The sequence below is a fragment of the Notolepis coatsorum genome (genome assembly GCF_963971535.1).
Source record: "Notolepis coatsorum genome assembly, chromosome: 2".
Classification (NCBI taxonomy): domain Eukaryota; kingdom Metazoa; phylum Chordata; class Actinopteri; order Aulopiformes; family Paralepididae; genus Notolepis; species Notolepis coatsorum.
The window spans coordinates 204,876,857-204,896,634 of NC_140166.1; the positions used below are offsets into that span (position 1 = coordinate 204,876,857).

Genomic DNA, 19,778 nt, shown 5'->3' on the forward strand with positions numbered 1-19,778 from the left:
CCGGGAGAAAGTACCCGTTCACCAGGACACCAACAGAACCAAGACCATCGAAGCGCCAAACGAGAGAAAGGAGGAAGAAAAATACCCCATGTCCTCATAAAGATAGTAACACCAAGATCGTGAAAAAGGTGAAAGAAAGTCGAGATGGAAGAAGGAGAGACACAATGAACAAACAAGTGCTTGAAATGTAAGACTGGCAAATGTGACAAACGTGTAAAACTAAAATCGACTGTGAACCCCATGTGAATTTAAAGCAATGTAAAACCAATCTGACGTTTACATGTGCAGTTCCAACGCCACTGTGGCCCCTTTCTATCAACACACAGGCTATAAGACACAGAGAGGCTATTGCTTCTCAATGTCCATCAGGTCCATCAAATATTGATCTTTGTTTGATCAATAAAATATTGGTGTTTAGGTCTATTGTTGGTTATGTGGCTCAGGAGGTAGAGTGGTCGCCTGGCAATCGGAAGGTTCCCGGTTAGATTCCGGCTCCTCCTGGCAGCGTGTCGAAGTGTCCTTGAGCAAGACACTTAACCCCTAACTGCTCCCGATGAGCAGGTCGGCACCTTGCATGGTCGCCTCCGCCGTCGGTGTGAGAGTGAATGGGTCAACGAAACGTGAGGCATGAGTTGTAAAGCGCTTCGGATAAAAACGCTATATGAATGCAGTCCATTTACTTAGGTAATTCCTTGGCTTTTTCTCTGTCATTTCCCACACCGGGAATTGCTTTCCATTTGGAATGAATCCAGAAGGGCAGGGAGAAGCTACCGCTCCTAACCGTCTCTTGGTCCTTCATCGTTTCACAGCTCTTGTTGCTACACTCCTTTCCAGTTTCTTCCCCTCCAGCAACACTGTCTCCTTCTCTTTCTCTGCTCTGAAATAAAGGACCGTGGCCGGCGGCCTTCTCCTGTTCACTCTCTTTTTCTCTCTCAGCGCTCATCTCCCTTTCATTGATCTTTACCTCCGTTCTCTCTTCATTCCCTGCGCTCTCCCTGCGTTTACAGCCTCTGGTTAGTCTCCTGGCCTTGCGGGTTTTGCGGGCTCTCCAGTCCGTCTGGGTTTCTATCACTGCCTCTTGCCCTGCCTCTTGCCCTGCCTCTTGCCCTGCCTCGTGCCCTGCCTCTAACCCCGCCTCTTGGGCCGCCTCTAACCCCGCCTCTTGCCCCGCCTCCTCCACGTCCACCTCCCCTTTTACTTCCCCGCTCCCATCACTCGCTTTCTTGTCCTTTTCTCTAGAGAAAATATTCATCAACTTAGGCGGCTTCAGTGCCTTGAGACCTGGGAACCTCGGGGCTCTGAACGTGCTGGTCTCCCGCTTTCCCACTACAGCCGCCGCGGCCTTCGCCTCACTTCCGTCCTCACCTTCGTCGCCCGGCATCTCAGCCTCCTCTCCACCCTTTCCTTTCTTAATCGATCCTCTCTCACATCCTCCTTCCTCCACCTCTTTCACGTTCCCTTCATCCTCCACTTCCCCTTTAGAGAAAGCCTTGGTTAGCTTCCCGATCCCTGGGATGCTCAAACGTCCTCTCCCCTCCTCTCTCCCTACTCCTCCTCCTCCGCCCTCCACCTGTTCCTCCATACCCCCGTGTCTCTCACAGTCCCCGCCTGCAGGTATGTCCCCACTGTCTATTTTGGAGAAAGTCTTGTTCCGTTTAAGGAAGTTAAGGAAGTTGCCTCTCTCTCTCTCTGCGGGCTGATCTCCACTTTCTTCGCAGATTTCTACTTCCTCATCGTCTGCCTCCTCTGCTCCTTCACTAATGTCCGATTCCACCTCCCCCTCTCCCTCTTGTGTCACCTCCTCCTCCTGCTCCTCCTCCTGCTCCTCCTCCTTCCCAGTACTTCTGGAGAAGGCTTTGGCTAGTCTTCCGTGTCTGAGAGCTTTGAAGATCGTCCTTCTTTCCTGTTTACTTTCCTTCACATGTTCCGACTTCACTGTCTCATCTGTCTTGCCCTCCTCCTCCTCCTCCTCCTCCTCTCTGCTCCTACCCTCATCATCTGTCCCTAGGCTACTCTCCACCTCCTCCCCTCCCTCTCCCTCTCTCCTGTCTATGGACAGAGCCCTGGCCAGCCTACGGGGCTTGGGGAACTTCCAGTCCCTCCACGTGGAGGCGGGAGAGGGGGCAGGAGGGCCGACCAGGCCTGCCACCAGCAGAGAGGGCTCACCTTCGCAGCGCTGGCACTTGTTCAGCTCGAAGGGGAAGATAATGTCCTTGTCATTGCCGCAGAACTCGCACACGAAGCCCTTGGCCTGGCACAGCTGGCAAAGAGAGAGAGAGAAAGAGAGAGGGATCAGAGGCCGGGGAGTCGTTTAATTTATTATGGGTCTGTGATATAAATAAGTGTGACATGAATTATGTGCGACGTGAATTATTTTACGTAAATTATTTTACGCTAAATTAGGGCTAAGGGATTTAGGAATTATGGATTTATGACCCGTGCTCTTGGTATCAGGGTTTTAGGTATTGGGTAAATTCTCTAGGTCAATACAAAACAAAAAATGAAAACTAAATGCATACCAATATGATTATGTCTCAGTCTCAGTTTCTGAAATTGCTACAGTGCTTTGATGAACCATTCCATTTGGTTTTAGTGCTAAGATAACCAACTAAGACTTTGTTAGTCCATTAACCAGTCAATTTGGTCTTAGTGCTAAACTAACCAACTAAGACTTTGTTAGTCCATTAGTAGTCGTTAGAAGGTATTTAGTCGAGGATAGCCCTAATAACTAGATATATAACAGTATATACTGTATATCATGTAATGACACAAAAAGAGTCTGAATTCTTACCACACAGTCAGCTACATGCGTGGAACCAAGTTTAAGCAGCTCTTTCATCCGGGGGGCCAGTTCCCCGTTGCGCACAGCACTGAGGTCATTGAGGGAGAAGAGGTGAAGATCCTCAGTCAGATGACCCGGCAGGCTGTCGAACTGGTCCAGCACCCTGAGGGACACACACACACACACACGTGTGAGGGGATGGACTGGAAGCATAGTGAACATAAATAGTGTCACATCAGCAACATGTGAACATAGTGTCACAGCAACATGTTAACATAGTGTCACAGCAACATGTGAACATAGTGTCACAGCAACATGTTAACATAGTGTCACAGCAACATGTGAACATAGTGTCACAGCAACATGTGAACATAGTGTCACAGCAACATGTGAACATAGTGTCACAGCAACATGTTAACATAGTGAACAGCGTCACAACAGCAACATATGAACATACTGTCACAGCAGCAACATGTGAACATACTGTCACAGCAGCAACATGTGAACATAGTGAACATACTGTCACAGCAGCAACATGTGAACATAGTGTCACAGCAACATGTGAACATAGTGAACATACTGTCACAGCAGCAACATGTGAACATAGTGAACATACTGTCACAGCAGCAACATGTGAACATAGTGAACATAGCGTCACAGCAGCAACATGTGAACATAGTGTCACAGCAACATGTGAACATAGTGAACATAGCGTCACAGCAGCAACATGTGAACATAGTGTCACAGCAACATGTGAACATAGTGAACATAGCGTCACAGCAGCAACATGTGAACATAGTGTCACAGCAACATGTGAACATAGTGAACATAGCGTCACAGCAGCAACATGTGAACATAGTGTCACAGCAACATGTGAACATAGTGAACATAGCGTCACAGCAGCAACATGTGAACATAGTGTCACAGCAACATGTGAACATAGTGAACATAGCGTCACAGCAGCAACATGTGAACATAGTGTCACAGCAACATGTGAACATAGTGAACATAGCGTCACAGCAGCAACATGTGAACATAGTGTCACAGCAACATGTGAACATAGTGAACATAGCGTCACAGCAGGCAGCAGCAACATGTTATCATAGTGAACATAGTGTGACAGCAGCAACATGTTAGCAAACAATGGACACATTGTCTGAAACACAGCTGATTCATACCTGTAATGCCATGCGTTGTAGGGAGCATACTTTGCTGCACAAGGGTGCTATTATGACACAGAAATTCACATAAACAGCGAAGTGTACACACACACACACACACACACACACACACACACACACACAGCTTACTCTTTAGACAGGCGACAGGTTTTGAAGAGGTTTTTCATGTGGAACAGCTGGACCCTCAAGACCTAAACAGCAGAAAAATGAAAGGTTCCACTAGTTAGTCCACAACTCATTCAACCAAACAAAAACAGGCTCTTTCTTAAATCCTAAACTACGACAAACACTGTAATTTTCCAACAGGCACCAGCCATCCTGGGCTAAAACCCTGACTACCTTCACACCATCAAACCTCTTGGGACCAAGTAAGGTTGTCGATATTCCAATGTACAGGTACAGTTTTGCTTGTACAGTTGTACAGTCCCCCCCACCCCACCCACCCACCCAACCACCTCCAATGTACAGTCCCCCCCCCCCCCACCCCACCTACCCAAACTCCTCCAATGTAGTTTCTACGTCAAATGTATATACCGTAATTCCTCTAATAGTAACCCCGGCTTGTATTTGTTTCAACTGTAGCGGGTACCAGGCTTGTATTAGGAGGAGGCCTGTATAAGAGGGAGGCCTATATTTCAAATTTTCAAACGGATCATAATGAATAAATCAATTTTGTGTCAGTTTGAACCCAGTAAAATGTACTGGGTTCATTTATTGAAACCAAGTACTGTATGAAATAGTAAACAGTGCAATTACAGGTGGTCACTGGTCATTTCAACGTTTTCAAAGTGAAATCAAGTAACTTTACCTCAGCAGCTCAGTATGCAGCTCAGTATATTAGTAACCCGGCTTGTATTAGGAGGCCGGCTTATAATTGCTTAGCTCAAGAGCGCACCCGGCCATTAATAGAGACCCGGCTTGTATTTGAGACCCGGTTACTATTAGAGGAATTACGGTACTCTCTTTTTTAGAATCTTTTTGTATCACAAACAGTACTGTATTTGTAAATCTGGTATGTCATATATATTATGATGAATTGAAAATGAGAGACCCTGATGTAAACAAGACGAAAGTCTTTCTCTGGTCTGCATCCCCTTAACAATTGTGTGTATTGAGCTGTACTGTATTGTACCCATTCTGCAATCTGTTAATAAAGTTTTCAATCAATCAATCAATCTCACCCTGACGTTCTCCAGAGCCTTGTTCTTCTTGTAGAGGCCACTGTTGATGTCGTTGGGGTTAAACAGGGGGTCCCCAGCGATCTTGCTCAGCAGGTCACGGGCAAAGTTACTGACGTAGTACTTGCTGAAGTCCCACTTCCTCAGCACCCGGCCGGGCACCACCGCCTGGGCGTTCTCATGGCAACACTGGCAGAAGTAGCGGCCCAGGTACTCACAGTAGCGCAGTCGCTTGATGTAGTCTGCGGTAGGCAGGAAACCCAAGGAGGGGGGTCAGGATTTGACACAAAATTAATGCAGCGGGAGGAGCCATGTTTGACAAGTGTCGGAAGACATGTAACGAGATTACTTCAATGGGATTATATTTTTTTTTGAATGCTACTAATAATAATGTAAAAAAATAAAAATAAAAAGATGACTACTTGTTGGATTACTAATAAACAGATTTTTTATTTAAAGTATTCTTTGGTAAAAAATAGTAAGATTAAGGACAGAAATATACATTTATATTGTATTCTATAATAACGGTTAATGGCTGATGCCACCAACATTGAAATTGCAGTCACTTTAGAATACAATCATATTGGAATAAATCATCAGTTATATTATTCAATATAATATTATATTCAATTCAAGAGTAATCCAAAAGTAATTGAAAGTAATCAGATCATTAAACCGATTACTTTACATTACACATTTTTGGTGGTAATCTGTCATCCATAACTGAGCATGTGGTTTTGACAACAAGCCTCCAAACCCCTGGATGAGACGGGGACAGAGGTGACAGAGGTGACAGAGGTGACTGGATGAGACGGGAAAGAGGTGACAGAGGTGACTGGATGAGACGGGACAGAGGTGACAGGATGAGACGGGACAGAGGTGACAGAGGTGACTGGATGAGACGGGACAGAGGTGACAGGATGAGACGGGACAGAGGTGACTGGATGAGACGGGACAGAGGTGACGGAGGTGACTGGATGAGACGGGACAGAGGTGACAGGATGAGACGGGACAGAGGTGACAGAGGTGACTGGATGAGACGGGACAGAGGTGACAGGATGAGACGGGACAGAGGTGACTGGATGAGACGGGACAGAGGTGACGGAGGTGACTGGATGAGACGGGACAGACGTGACAGAGGTGACTGGATGAGACGGGACAGAGGTGACAGAGGTGACTGGATGAGACGGGACAGACGTGACAGAGGTGACTGGATGAGACGGGACAGAGGTGACAGAGGTGACTGGATGAGACGGGACAGAGGTGACAGAGGTGACTGGATGAGACGGGACAGAGGTGACAGAGGTGACTGGATGAGACGGGACAGAGGTGACAGAGGTGACTGGATGAGACGGGACAGACGTGACAGAGGTGACTGGATGAGACGGGACAGAGGTGACAGAGGTGACTGGATGAGACGGGACAGAGGTGACTGGATGAGACTGGATGAGACTGGATGAAACGGGACAGAGGTGACAGGATGAGACTGGATGAGACGGGACAGAGGTGACTGGATGAGACGGGACAGAGGTGACTGGATGAGACGGGACAGAGGTGACAGAGGTGACAGGATGAGACTGGATGAGACGGGACAGAGGTGACTGGATGAGACTGGATGAGATGAGACTGGATGAGACTGGATGAGACGGGACAGAGGTGACTGGATGAGACGGGACAGAGGTGACTGGATGAGACGGGACAGAGGTGACAGAGGTGACTGGATGAGACGGGACAGAGGTGACTGGATGAGACGGGACAGAGGTGACAGGATGAGACGGGACAGAGGTGACTGGATGAGACGGGACAGAGGTGACTGGATGAGACGGGACAGAGGTGACTGGATGAGACTGGATGAGACGGGACAGAGGTGACTGGATGAGACGGGACAGAGGTGACAGAGGTGACAGGATGAGACGGGACAGAGGTGACTGGATGAGACGGGACAGAGGTGACAGAGGTGACTGGATGAGACGGGACAGAGGTGACTGGATGAGACGGGACAGAGGTGACTGGATGAGACGGGACAGAGGTGACAGAGGTGACTGGATGAGACGGGACAGAGGTGACTGGATGAGACGGGACAGAGGTGACAGAGGTGACTGGATGAGACGGGACAGAGGTAACAGAGGTGACAGGATGAGACGGGACAGAGGTGACTGGATGAGACGGGACAGAGGTGACTGGATGAGACGGGACAGAGGTGACTGGATGAGACGGGGAGAGGAATGACTGATACCTGGGTCGATGCGGGTGCCACAGCCAGCACAGCGGTAGTTCTGTTTGGCCATCACTATCTTCCTCCTGATAGAGAGAGAGAGAGTAAAGACAATGGTTGAAAAGGAATGACCACTGATCCAATCAGTCTGTATACTTTTTATATTAACCACTCTCAGCAGCACTGTCACCTTTTTCATACATCATTATTAGGCTGTTTTTTCTTGTGTTTTTGTATATTGTATTGTTCTATCATGCATTTAATTGCCATGCTGTAGGTCCCAAGAATCTTGCTCTTTTTTTGTATGAGAAATATGACAAAGATGCAACAATAAAGCTGAATCTGAAGCTTCAATTCAATCAATTTAAGATGTAGAACAGAATTTGCCATTTATTTACCGATTCTCATTAATAATTAATCCATCAATAGACCTTGTGTGTTTCCATCATCTTGAAAAGCCCTGGTTCTTTTTCCCTGCCTATGAAGAAAATTAACAGTGTTTTCCTTCCCCGTTTACCAGTAATTTCATCCTTGATACTACATGAGGGGTTAATGTGGAAATTGCATTTCACCAAAGGATTTTATGATTAGTCAACATTCAAATGTTTGAAAGCCAAATTGCTAACCCTGAATACCTACTGCACTGGCACTGGTGACCTGATTTGCACTGCTACGCTATTTTTGGCTAGAGATATTAACTGCTGCTTTGAAATTCAATTTCAGAAAAAGAAATGTATATTAGAAGGCCGTGTTCACAGGACGACAGCCTGTATGAACACAGATGAAGCTATGAGTGATCTATTAATAGTCCATTCATTTCCCTATAGCTGCAGGAGATTCTGGAGAGACGGGAGAAGCCAGAAATAGGAGAGGTCTATGATTTGAATAAGACAACCTTATCATGCTGAACATTCTTGAATATTTGAAGGGAAAATCCACTTCCTGAATTGGTTGAATTCAAAGTGAATTGAGATAAACAATACCGCATACCAATTACACGTTGGAAAAAGTATTAATCCCATCGAATTGAACCAATGTTAAAATATAAAATAGTATGCACTGAATCGTTGGACCAAATAATCTAAATTTAAATCGTTGTTTGACTGAATTGTTACACGGTTTTTAAATCACCACAATGAAGACGTGGGTCAGGAGGTCTGGAGGCAGGCAGGGGATGAAACTCTGTGTGGACTCACTTGGGTGCAGGGTGGATGTTGAAGATGATCTGCGGTCGGGGCGGCGCCCACTCCAGGTTGCCTCGCACCCGTATCCTCAGCTTGTAGATGTCACCATGTTCACCGTCGTCAGGGGAGATGGGTAGAGAGTCTGGGATGGGTAGCAGCTGGAGGGAGAATAATAAAAATAAAGAAATAATAAGATTATTTAGCCTCGGTAGAGCTCCATGTGTCTGATATACAGTAGAGTCTATGATGGGCAACAGCTGGAGAGAGAGAAGGTAGAGCTCCATGTGTCTGATATACAGTAGAGTCTGGGATGGGCAACAGCTGGAGAGAGAGAAGGTAGAGATTCATGAGAGCAATTGAGAGTGAGTGATTCATTGAGTGAGTGAGTGAGTGAGTGAGTGAGTGAGTGAGTGAGTGAGTGAGTGAGTGAGTGAGTGAGTGAGTGAGTGAGTGAGTGAGTGAGTGAGTGAGTGAGTGAGTGAGTGAGTGAGTGAGTGAGTGAGTGAGCGAAGGAGGGAGAGTGGGTGAGTGAGTGAAGGAGGGAGAGTGGGTGAAGGAGGGAGAGTGGGTGAAGGAGGGAGAATGAGTGAGTGATTGAGTGAGTGAGTGAGTGAGTGAGTGAGTGAGTGAGTGAGTGAGTGAGTGAGTGAGTGAGTGAGTGAGTGAGTGAGTGAGTGAGTGAGTGAGTGAGTGAGCATTACTTTCTGTGGAGCGTCCTGCTCTGGGACCAGCCAGTCGAGCTCAGAGGCGGCAGGGAGCTGCATGCCTTCAAACTGCCTGAGGAGCCCCATGGCCACAGACTCTGCCGAGTTGGACAGCAGGAAGTTGGGAGTGCTGAGAGACAGAGAGAGAAACAGATACTCAAACATGTAATGGAGAATCATTCAAATCAACCTCGTCTTACAGGGACTGCTACCTTATCATTTCATTGAGCTGTAATTAACACAAGTACACAACGATTCAATGTAACACCAATTTACCCTCAATAACTGTCAAACTAAATTAATGTGTGCATGCAAAACTGTTTAGAGTTTTTGGATGCGTGTGTGAATCAGCATTGTTGTTCTGGTGAAGTGCCCCTTTAACACTTTGAGTACCAGGGACGCGTTGTCGTTAATTCATGCCGCCAGTTGAGTGCCACCAACGACATATAGCGTTTGTTTTTTATTAGCGATTTGAATTCATATTTCATCAATCGAGCCTCACGCTAGTGTTGCAGACTCTCTCTGAGTTCAATTGGGAAAATACCACCCCCTATCGTCTCTCCCTGTGTAACTGCACCCCATTGGTTTAGACTGATGGGGGGGGGGGGGGGGGGGGGGGCGGTCCAGCCTCCTCATGTTACTCTCCGGCGAGGCATCTGAAGAGATCCAAGTCTTCGCCGACCCTCAGAACAGCGTGGATTATGTATTTCCAGTACCCACCGCTGAATCAATAAACACGATCGATATTTGGAATGGCGATCAGGAATTGGAATAATCTTTTTGGAGAACATCTGATATGAGGTAAGCAATTTATTTGACCAGTCTTGGGGTAATCGGATCTATTTTGCTCTATATATCAACGTGTGCCCTATGTGTGTGTGTGGCTGTGAGTGTGTGCTCGCTGATCAGGAAATGAGAATATATTTTTCAGATCGCTTCTATAGCGTGCATAAGTACACATATACTATCGATAATCTAGCGTTTATTTGAAAAATTACAATGTTTTTTGTGTATGCCAGAATATTCCAGTAAATGCCGTTTATCATGGAATCTATATATTTTCCTGAAAAACGAGGGCTTTCCAAAATGCTATAAAACGGAAATGAACCGATTAAAAAACAATCCGTTTCGACAATGTTGACTGCAAACAAGTCATTGATAAACGACGTGCAGATTAGACACATAGCCATAATTTAAGACAGATATTATGCGTTCACAACGCTATCATTGAAGTGGGTGCCGGCATTCAACCACGTTTTACCATGTTAACAAGTGGTAACCAAAGTGTTAAGGAAGCACTCTGAAAAATCAGACAGGAAATAATGTAGGAGCCAATAGGAACCGCTTGTGATACTCACATGGACTCTGAACTGAGGAAGGACCTGCCGCTGGAGGTGACACTGCGCTTTATGTCAGCATCTGTGGGGGGGGGGGGGGAAGAGAGAGAGAGAGAGAGAGAGAGAGAGAGAGAGAGAGAGAGAGAGAGAGGAGAGAGAGAGAGAGAGTGAGGAGAGATCGTCTGCATGGAGAAGTTCTGCGTGTCCAACAGAGAAACTTACTACAGCAATGGGGCCTTCTCTTTTGTAAGAAAGCATTGCATTTAATGCACAGAGAGTGGCAGAGAAACTCAAAGCTAGATCTATAATAATAATAATAATAATAATAATAATAATAATAATGGCTTGAATTTATATAGCGCCTTTCACATACCCAAGGCGCTTAACAATGAGTTCTCATAAAAAGGCACCAAAACATACAGGCAATCACATCAAAGGGTACAGGTGTGGCTGAACTGGAACTGACTTCCAGATTAACCCTGCTTTCAAAGCTTCGAGTAAAAAGAAAAAAATATCAACATTCCTGTTATTTACATGAAGTAGATAAGCTAAGCCCTTCTGGCATGTTTCTAAACAACAGTACAGTTTGCCAGAGAGCTGGATGGGCAGGTTAGTCCAATAACCATATGGGATTCAAGTGGCTTTTTTCTGTATTTTTTGGACAGGAAATCAATTCCTGGAAAGATGGGAGTAATACATGACATTAAGCCGCAGTTACATAAGCACTAATATGATTGACTTAATTTGATTGTGTGAAGATAAAAAATACATACTGTTCATTATAAATCGCTGACCTCGCATGTAATGTCTGATGCTTTGCAGAGAAGTATAAGAGACACTACAAGCCCAACTAATTCAGAGTGATGCTACTGTAGGAAGGAACAAGGTGAAGCGTTTTCGAAGGGCGCCCACCGACTGGCCTTAGGTTAGGCTATGGCGTCTAAAGAAAGCCGAGAGGCGGCATGTGCCTACGTTTGCAATGACACCTCGTGCCCACGGGGGGCACTATGGAGAGAGTGAATGAAGGGATGAGCGGTCAGATGGGATATGGTGGAAGAGCGAGTAAACAGACAAATTAATGTACAAGCCCTACAGCAGCCGTAGCAATACAATTCCACTCTGCTAATTCACTCATCTCTACTCCATCAGCCTCTCTCCCTTAACACAAGCACAGCCCTGGTGCAACAAGCGACAAACAAGCAGCAACAGAAAGGGGATCTGGGTAGCGTAGAGGTCTGAGCACTCTCATACCACCAACCATCGTTGTGTGGCATTAAAGTATCTTGTATCCCACCGCAGAGCCATGGGTTAAATTCCTGGCAGCAGGACCTTTCAGCTTGGTCAGTCGTCCCTACGAACGCAATTAACCTTATTCACACTGCGGCCATTTTCGCTCTTGTGTCATGCTCAGCCATGTCACCCAAGGTGGGAACACGGTGGAAAGGAATCCCATCCTGAGCATGACGTGAGAGCAAAACGGCCGCCGTGTGAATACGGTCCATTGGCAGTGTTAGCAGGTGGGAAGCCGGTGGCCGTGGGGTATGAGTCCTGGTAGTTGGGAGCAGTGACTCCTACTGGTCGGTCATGGGAGAGCCTGTTCAGCAGGGAGGGGATCTGGGGGAGATAGTGTGAACCTCCGCACGCGCTACGCTCTCCCAGTGAAACTCCTCGCCGTCAGGTGAAAAGAAGCGGCTGATGACTCCACATGTATCGGAGGAGGAGGCACGTGGTAGTCTACTCACCATCCTCAGACCGGCAGTGCAACGACCAGGAAGGGAATTGGTAGGGCTGCACGATTCTTGCTAAAATGTGAATCACGATTTTTCTCTCTTAAGAATTGAGATCACGATTCTCTCACACGATTCTTATTTTTTCAATAAAATCATTTATTGCACTCTTACTTTCCTTCATAGCCATACCCGAGTATAGGCAGGTTATCTCGCCAACGGTTGAGCGCCAGAAACCCGAGTATACTATGATTCATCTACCTAAGTTGGAATTGCAATGACGATCGAATATCACCAGGTGGCAGTATCGCCTACCTTTGAACTGGAATGGCTTGGTGTGGATACACGTTTTCTTTTTTTTTGGTAAGGGCTCCTCCTCCTGCTTGAACAGAGATTCACAGCGATCGCCTCGAAATTCCGTTGCCGCAGCGTATTTCCCATCGAAACGTGTATAGACATATCGTGATGGTGATCACTTGCAATTATTCTTTTTGGGATAACTTCTGGCTAAGGTAAGGTATATTCTATGTCTATTTTACCGAACCTGAAACATGATGCCACACAACGATGGTTGGTGGTATGAGAGTGCTCAGACCTCATGAAACATATGTACATGTTATATACCTTTGATTTGGAAGTATTTGGGGTTTCAGGGAATCAACCAGAACGATTCGGGCTTATTGCATATAATGCGTCCTATCTCGCAATCTATGGGAAAAGACTGGATTATTCTGCTTTTTTTTTCGATTAATCGTGCAGCCCTAGGAATTGGCATTGGCAAAATTGGGGCATGGGAGAAAAGGCACACAAAAATAACCACACTAGTCACCCCAGGGTGGGATGCAAGCAGGCTCCATTCCAAACCAAAAATGTTTCCCCCTTTCCCTCCTGCCTTGACGACACCTTCCAAGACTGGCCAAGAAAATGCAACAGGAATGAAAAGAATGAAAGACCAAACCCTTTGGCACACTATGCCTGTTTAGTTAACCAGTGAGTCACTTTGGAGAATTCTGTACGGGAAAACCAAGTCGATGCAAGCTCTTCAGAAAATTGCACAACGGTTCTTGCACAAGAGTTCTACATGATCCGTTAGCAGGATGGGGAAACGAACACCACCCAGCTCCCTACTACATACGTCTGATTAGCACTACACTCAGTAGTACTAATTTGTATATTTTGTACCCAGTTTAAATCACCTGTAAATTGTATATTGCTGTTGCACTGTTACATTTGCACTCTGGTTGGATGCCAGACTTCTTTTCGTTGTACTGTACTTGTGCTGTATGATGACAATACATTTTAATCTAATCTACTGACTGTGCACCACACACCTACTTCATTATCCCCCGTTTTTCATCTAGATTGTTGAGGAATTCCTTTTGGTTTCCCCAAACAGTAGCTTAACTCACACAGAGGTGAGAGGCCAGGGGCTATGGCCGCCACCCCTCTCTACACTTCAGCTCATTGTCCTCTTGTCTCCCAACTGGCCACGATCAGATAACTGGCCAGTTATCAGCTGGGGTATGTCTGGGACTGTTGCATTTATTTATTTTACATTTATTTCAGATTCCATGGTGTGTTTTTGTTCTTGATTTATTGTGATGTTTCTTCTTGACTTGTTTAAAGAGACTTTTCCAACCCATGGGGACATTACCTTGTGATTTCGGGCTTTACAAATAAATTCGATTTGATTTGATAACTCCTCTTAGCCTTAACCTTTTATATGTATGTTCTAGGGCTGTCCCCGACTAAGGATTTGGATGGTCGACTATGATTGGCCAAAATTTTCCATTAGTCGACTATTGGTCGACAAAAAAAAAGTATAATATATATATTTTTTTTTATCATTCCATTTGGGCTGTGGGGGGTGCTTAACACATTCCCTGCCACGCTTATATCCATCAATGTTTGATCATTGCCACCCTTAGGCCTAGGTTACACTGGGCGTTTTCGTTTTGTTGCTGAATGAATACGTTTGCTGTCCCAGTTACATAGAAATGCCGTTTTGGCAGGAAAACGCGTTGCCCTAGCGGGAACGCTGAAAAGGTGTTTTCGTTTTGGATACTCGCCAAAACTCGCCGACAATGTGTCGTGTAATCTGCGCGGAGCCGTTGTTGCTCAACGCCCATGCGCAGTAGATACCGATATCTGTGTGCCCTCACCAACGTCCGGTGACAACAGAGCTGTCCCAAATAGCTGCAGCTACCATGTGTTGTCAAGTTATTGTTATAAGGACCCCAGTCCAAGCTACAACAGTCTGCATTCCCTTAACAATTGTTTGTATTGAGCCGTATTAATACACAAGGCGTTGTCTAATGTTATCTAGCTACTGATAGCTCCTGATATCAGTTTGTGCTGGCTGGCTAACTAACGTGAGCTAACGTTAGCTGCTAGCCACAATGCTATACTGTTATACTGGCATATTCCATTCACGTTAGCATGTAAGCTAACAAAATCTGCGCCGATGAGACTAAACTCCGCTCTTGGTGGTCAATTGTGTTGATGTTAGTTTTGTTTCATCAACAAATGAGAGGCAGAACACAGTGAATGTATCCGTTTTGTTTATTGCACTTTAATTGCTGAAAAATAAGTGCTACAGTGGCTTGTTGATATTTTTTGCAGGAAGTGTATTGGCACATTCAAGTTCTGATTGGTTGAAAATTGCCTTCATTTTCGCCACCTACTGCCACCTACTGCTTTGGCATTGTACTACATCACTGTGCTCAGGAGGCAAAACGAAAGTGCTCAGGTTGCAAAACGAATGTCTAACTCGGCTGCCACTACGTTGCGACCGGGAAAACGAAACGAAAACACCCTGTGTGTAACTCCAGCCTAAGCCTATGGAGATGTTTACCTTCTTTGCAGGGCTATAACTTTTTAAATTGTATTGCTAAATTGACATTACTATGGCCCATTCAACATCGATTATCTATCGTTCAGGATGTAGGAAAGTTTTACTTTTTCATTCATAGGTTCATACGAAAATACCGTCTAGAATATAAATATGTTTTTATCGTTTTCTGCAGTAATTCCTAGAACGTGAGATAGGCATAAACGCATATATAGATTATCAAATGCCGTTTGTTGGCGATACACGCTATATAAAAAATGTCAACTGTATATGATCCTAAACGTTATGAATGGTAAATGGCTGCTTTTATCCAAAGCGCTTCACAATTTGTTACTCACATTTGACCCATTCACTCACACATTCATTCACCGACGGCGGAGGCAACCATGCAAGGTGCCAACCTGCTCGTTGGGAGCAATTAGGGGTTAAGTGTCTTGCTCAAGGACACATCAACACACTGCCCGGGAATCGAACCGGGAACCTCCGGATTGCCAGACGACTGCTCTACCTCCCAAGCCACTGTCGCCCCGTTATGACTGATCATGCGCGGGTGAACGGGGGGGGGGGGGTAGTTTATAATTCCGTGATCGTCGGTAAATGCTTTATGTAGTATGGGTGATATATTGATCGGAGCAGTTTGCATGGATAATAATAAACAAACGCGCTGAAAATTACGTCAGTGTCCTCTTACCGTTGGCCGGTGAGACTGTAGCAAAAAGATCCCACTTATTTGACGGCGATCGAGTCGATCCATTACCGGTTTGTATAATAATAATAACAGCCCAAATCATGTCGATTATTGAGTTATGGCAACGATCCATATACACGGTGTGTGTCTTGAGTCCCGCGACAATATGCGAGTGCCGGACGCATTTCCAAGACGCACCGAGATCGACTCGTCCATTTCCGGTTTGGCAACTCGCAGATCATCCACCAGGGGGCAGTATTGAAGCGTTGCAGAGTTGTGCATGCTCCCACTGCATCAGACGAGGCTCCGTGAGGGAATTATGAATAACATGGCGAAAGAAATTTAATATGATCTCAATAACGTCGTACGCCGTGGATTGGCAGAATTCGCATGAACTTGAAACACGTCGTAAGCCGTTTCCGGCGTGGGATGTGTTAATGTCTGAAGGAGTCGACTGAAGGCTTCTTGTCCTCTGCAAAAGCATGCAATTGGTCCACTGATGGATACATCTTGATATTTGTCTAGTCTAATGTGTTCATTAGATGGGTGAAATCCTCTTTCAGTGCCTCTGTGCCTGTTTTCGTAGGCAGTTAGCCTCTGGTATGCATGCCATTAGCGTTAGCCACGCTTCTAGGCCTCTTTTCTTTTGGAAAGAATGATAAAAAAAATTATAGTTTTTTTTCTCTCTTTTTTTTTACTAAGGGGTTGGCAGTCGACGGCTCCTTTCAACCGATTAGTCGACTAATCGACTAATAGGGGTCAGCCCTAGTATGTTCACTATTAAACCTATATTGACCATGAAGATCCGTCCACAACATAATTTAATTAGTCCGGTTCCACCACAAGGCCTGTTCTATTCGATGTGCTCTTCAACCGTTTTCTCAGTGTGCACTTTTGCGACAGCCCCAGTTCCTGATGTCATTTTTAACGCTGTGCCGTCACAGGAGAAATCTGTCCTAGTGTATTTCATGCCTCGCAGTACTTTACGATTGAGTATTTTTGGATCAAACTTTGTGGTTGAATATGTAAGCTTTTGCCAGCCAACGGTTATGTACCGTATTTCACGCAATTTGCTGTCGATGGCTATTGTGTGAGATTTGTATATTTTGTAGAGCTTTAAGATGGTCACGTTTGCTTAGTGCTAGGCTAGATTAGCCTACTTACTCCTGGGCATTGTAAACAATATGAAAGGTATTATCAAAAAAAAATTAAGAAAAGATAAAACCTCAACAATCTTATAGACTTTGACCTCTTTTTGTTTTTATTTAAGTCCAAGTATTGGGCTTTTTCCCACTAATTCCTGTAAGGAAAAGTGTCTGCCTTTTTCCTCAAGTTCGCCTACCGACTAATAAAAATGTTTCCTTGTCGTCATAATTCTGGGACTAGCTACTGTCTGTAGCACAGAAGGACCTTGTATTTTCTTCTGAAAAAGGAATCGATAGGTTTTAATGCCGCTAAAAGCGAGGGCATGCACTGGAGAGAGACGCAAGCTGGCCGACTGCTGCAGGATAGACATTAGAGCCTTGTGCCTATAGTATCTCTCTGTCCGTCAGTCAGTATTCCTCTCTCTCACTCACAGCTCTGATGTGATGACAAATGAACATCATACACGTGATCACAGGTCCATCTCGAAAAAAATCTAACCAGTCGCACTCTGGAGCCCTGCAGGGTGAGGAAAGGAAAGATATTTTTGGTTTGGAATCTAGCCACTATCTTCCACACTCAGTGGAAGCCAGTTGGTCCCCCCCCCCCCCCCCCGTCCAGCCAGCAGATCAAGATACCTGAGAAGAGAGAAGCGAGCGACAGGGAGAGACCCCTCTGAGACACCTCCATCAGGGACTGGCCCTCACAGCCATCTGAGAGATAGAGACTACACTCAGCATGGGCACCACCACACAATTAAAAACAAACACACACACACGCACACGCACACACAGTAAAGGGCTACCAGAGCATGCACATACCCATATAACCCATACCGAAATTAACTATAGTAAAGCCTATAATATCCCTTTTTTTCCCTGCACGCATCAATTATTGTAGAAATAGTCAATTGTGAATCACTATAGAAATGTAGCATTTCTATGTTAAAACCACAGGAATACTATAGTGAGTGATTAAACTTCATTAATATTCCACCACAGATGGTGAATCACTATAATATCTGTGTGATAAATCTATAGTGTATGAATAGTATAAATCACTAAATTATTTATGTGGGAAAAGTGTGTATGGAGAAAGAAAACGTATAGTTACTATAGTTGGTTTTCGTATGGGTGTATAGGTGTGGGTAGTGTACACATGCATAGTCTTGTACTTGGACACAAACACACCAAGTCGCCTTTACACAATGCACAGAATTGCACACACAAAACCCATGCTGTTAATATTTGCACAGCAACGCTCGGGTCAAATCATTTGGACACATCTGTGGTTAGATCTTAGCTGTTAACCCTGCTTAACAAAAACACATAGAGAGCTAATCATTTAATTTCAAACACAAACAAAATAAAGATTTCACACAACACGGTACCAGAGCCTTTCCCAACACACCTACCTGCTATCAGGTATCACTTGAGCTGAACTTCCATACTCTTATCTCGACTAATAAAAAACGCTTTACACACAAAACAAGCCCGACTATCTCTCTCCGTGACCTTAATACACAGTTCCAGAGAAATAAATGTTTACGGTCTACGGGAAAACGTGAGAATGTTTCCGGCTTAGTTAGGAGCGTGATATATGGATGCGATGACGACAAGGGTATGAGTTATGATTCACAAACACCACATGGACTCCACAGAGACGCAGGTTTCTTCTAAACCCCCCCCCCCCCCCCATCCCTCCCTCCCTCCCCCTGTCCTGCTCCTTCCAGTAGTTCCCTCATCCCCTTTCTCTACCTCTCAGCTCGCACTCCTCCACCTCCTCTGCCGAGCCGGAGTCCGACAGGCCCTGGCAGGAGTCCTGGGAGCTCCTCCTGGAGCCGCCGCTGTCTGTGGAGTGGAACACTGCAGGAAGAGACACAACCAAGATTCACTACCGACACATCATATGACCAGGGCTGCCCCCTCAGTTTAAAACCTTGATCTCCAACCTTTGTCAATCAAGTTGTACATGTTTTAATTGATTGCTATCCTTACTTGTCTAATTGTTATGATTGTATATGCTGTGTGATTTTTAACTCTGATGCTTAACTGTAATGTACACTCGATGTGTAAATTAGGGAAACCTCAGTTGTCTTCAGAGTTTAAATAAAGGTTTGAAATTAAAATGTATTGGTCAGTTTGGTCTCAGTTGACTGAGACTTTGTTCGATGATTAGTCATTAGCTTTTTTCCATGTTGAATGGGTTATTTCCTTAAAAGATTATAAGCACATCTCTGGTCAGCACAATATTTAAAATTATAAGCACATCTCTGGTCAGCACTATATTTAAAATGATGAGCACATCACTGGTCAGCACTAGATTTAAAATGATAATCACACCTTGGAATGGTGATCAGGAATTGGATTCATCTTTTTGGTGAGGTAAGGACTCTATTTTACCAGTATTGGGTTAATCAGATGTTTTTTTCATAGCGATCACAACGTGTCGGTGTGTGTGTGTGCGTGTATGACGTTAGCGCTGACCAGGTCATGGATAATAGATTTTTCAGCCCGCTTCTCTAGCGTGCATAAGTACACATATACTATCGATAATCTAGCGTTTATTTGAAAACGATTCATAAATCAGCCGAAAAATGACAACGTGTTTTGTGTATTCCACTAAAGGGCTATTATCGCAGAAATTCTCAAGCACTAAAAATGTAAATGATGAGTACATCTCTGTTAAGCACTATAATTAAACAGGTCCTTCCTTCTGCATTATTGCATGTGGAAAACCTTTCATTCGAAATGCAAACATCTTCTTAACATTTCCGGAACCGGAAGTT

At 45.0% G+C, this 19,778-nt stretch overlaps 1 protein-coding gene across 2 annotated transcripts in view; it reads right to left on the bottom strand.

Annotated features, from left to right (window-relative positions):
• The window catches only part of rubcn (rubicon autophagy regulator), a 39,624-nt gene that overhangs the window by 4,067 nt on the left and 15,779 nt on the right, over positions 1 to 19,778 (bottom strand). The window contains exons 11-20 of one of the 2 annotated variants that reach the window (XM_084308695.1): positions 18,748 to 18,855; positions 17,629 to 17,703; positions 10,603 to 10,663; positions 9,242 to 9,374; positions 8,553 to 8,698; positions 7,378 to 7,442; positions 5,145 to 5,383; positions 4,093 to 4,154; positions 2,792 to 2,945; positions 2,167 to 2,260 (exon numbers count right to left, since the gene is read on the bottom strand). In XM_084308695.1, coding sequence (XP_084164821.1) covers positions 2,167 to 2,260; positions 2,792 to 2,945; positions 4,093 to 4,154; positions 5,145 to 5,383; positions 7,378 to 7,442; positions 8,553 to 8,698; positions 9,242 to 9,374; positions 10,603 to 10,663; positions 17,629 to 17,703; positions 18,748 to 18,855 — 1,137 coding nt within the window. The remainder of the gene's footprint in view (positions 1 to 2,166; positions 2,261 to 2,791; positions 2,946 to 4,092; positions 4,155 to 5,144; positions 5,384 to 7,377; positions 7,443 to 8,552; positions 8,699 to 9,241; positions 9,375 to 10,602; positions 10,664 to 17,628; positions 17,704 to 18,747; positions 18,856 to 19,778) is intronic. The other variant, XM_084308696.1, reaches the window with a different exon arrangement.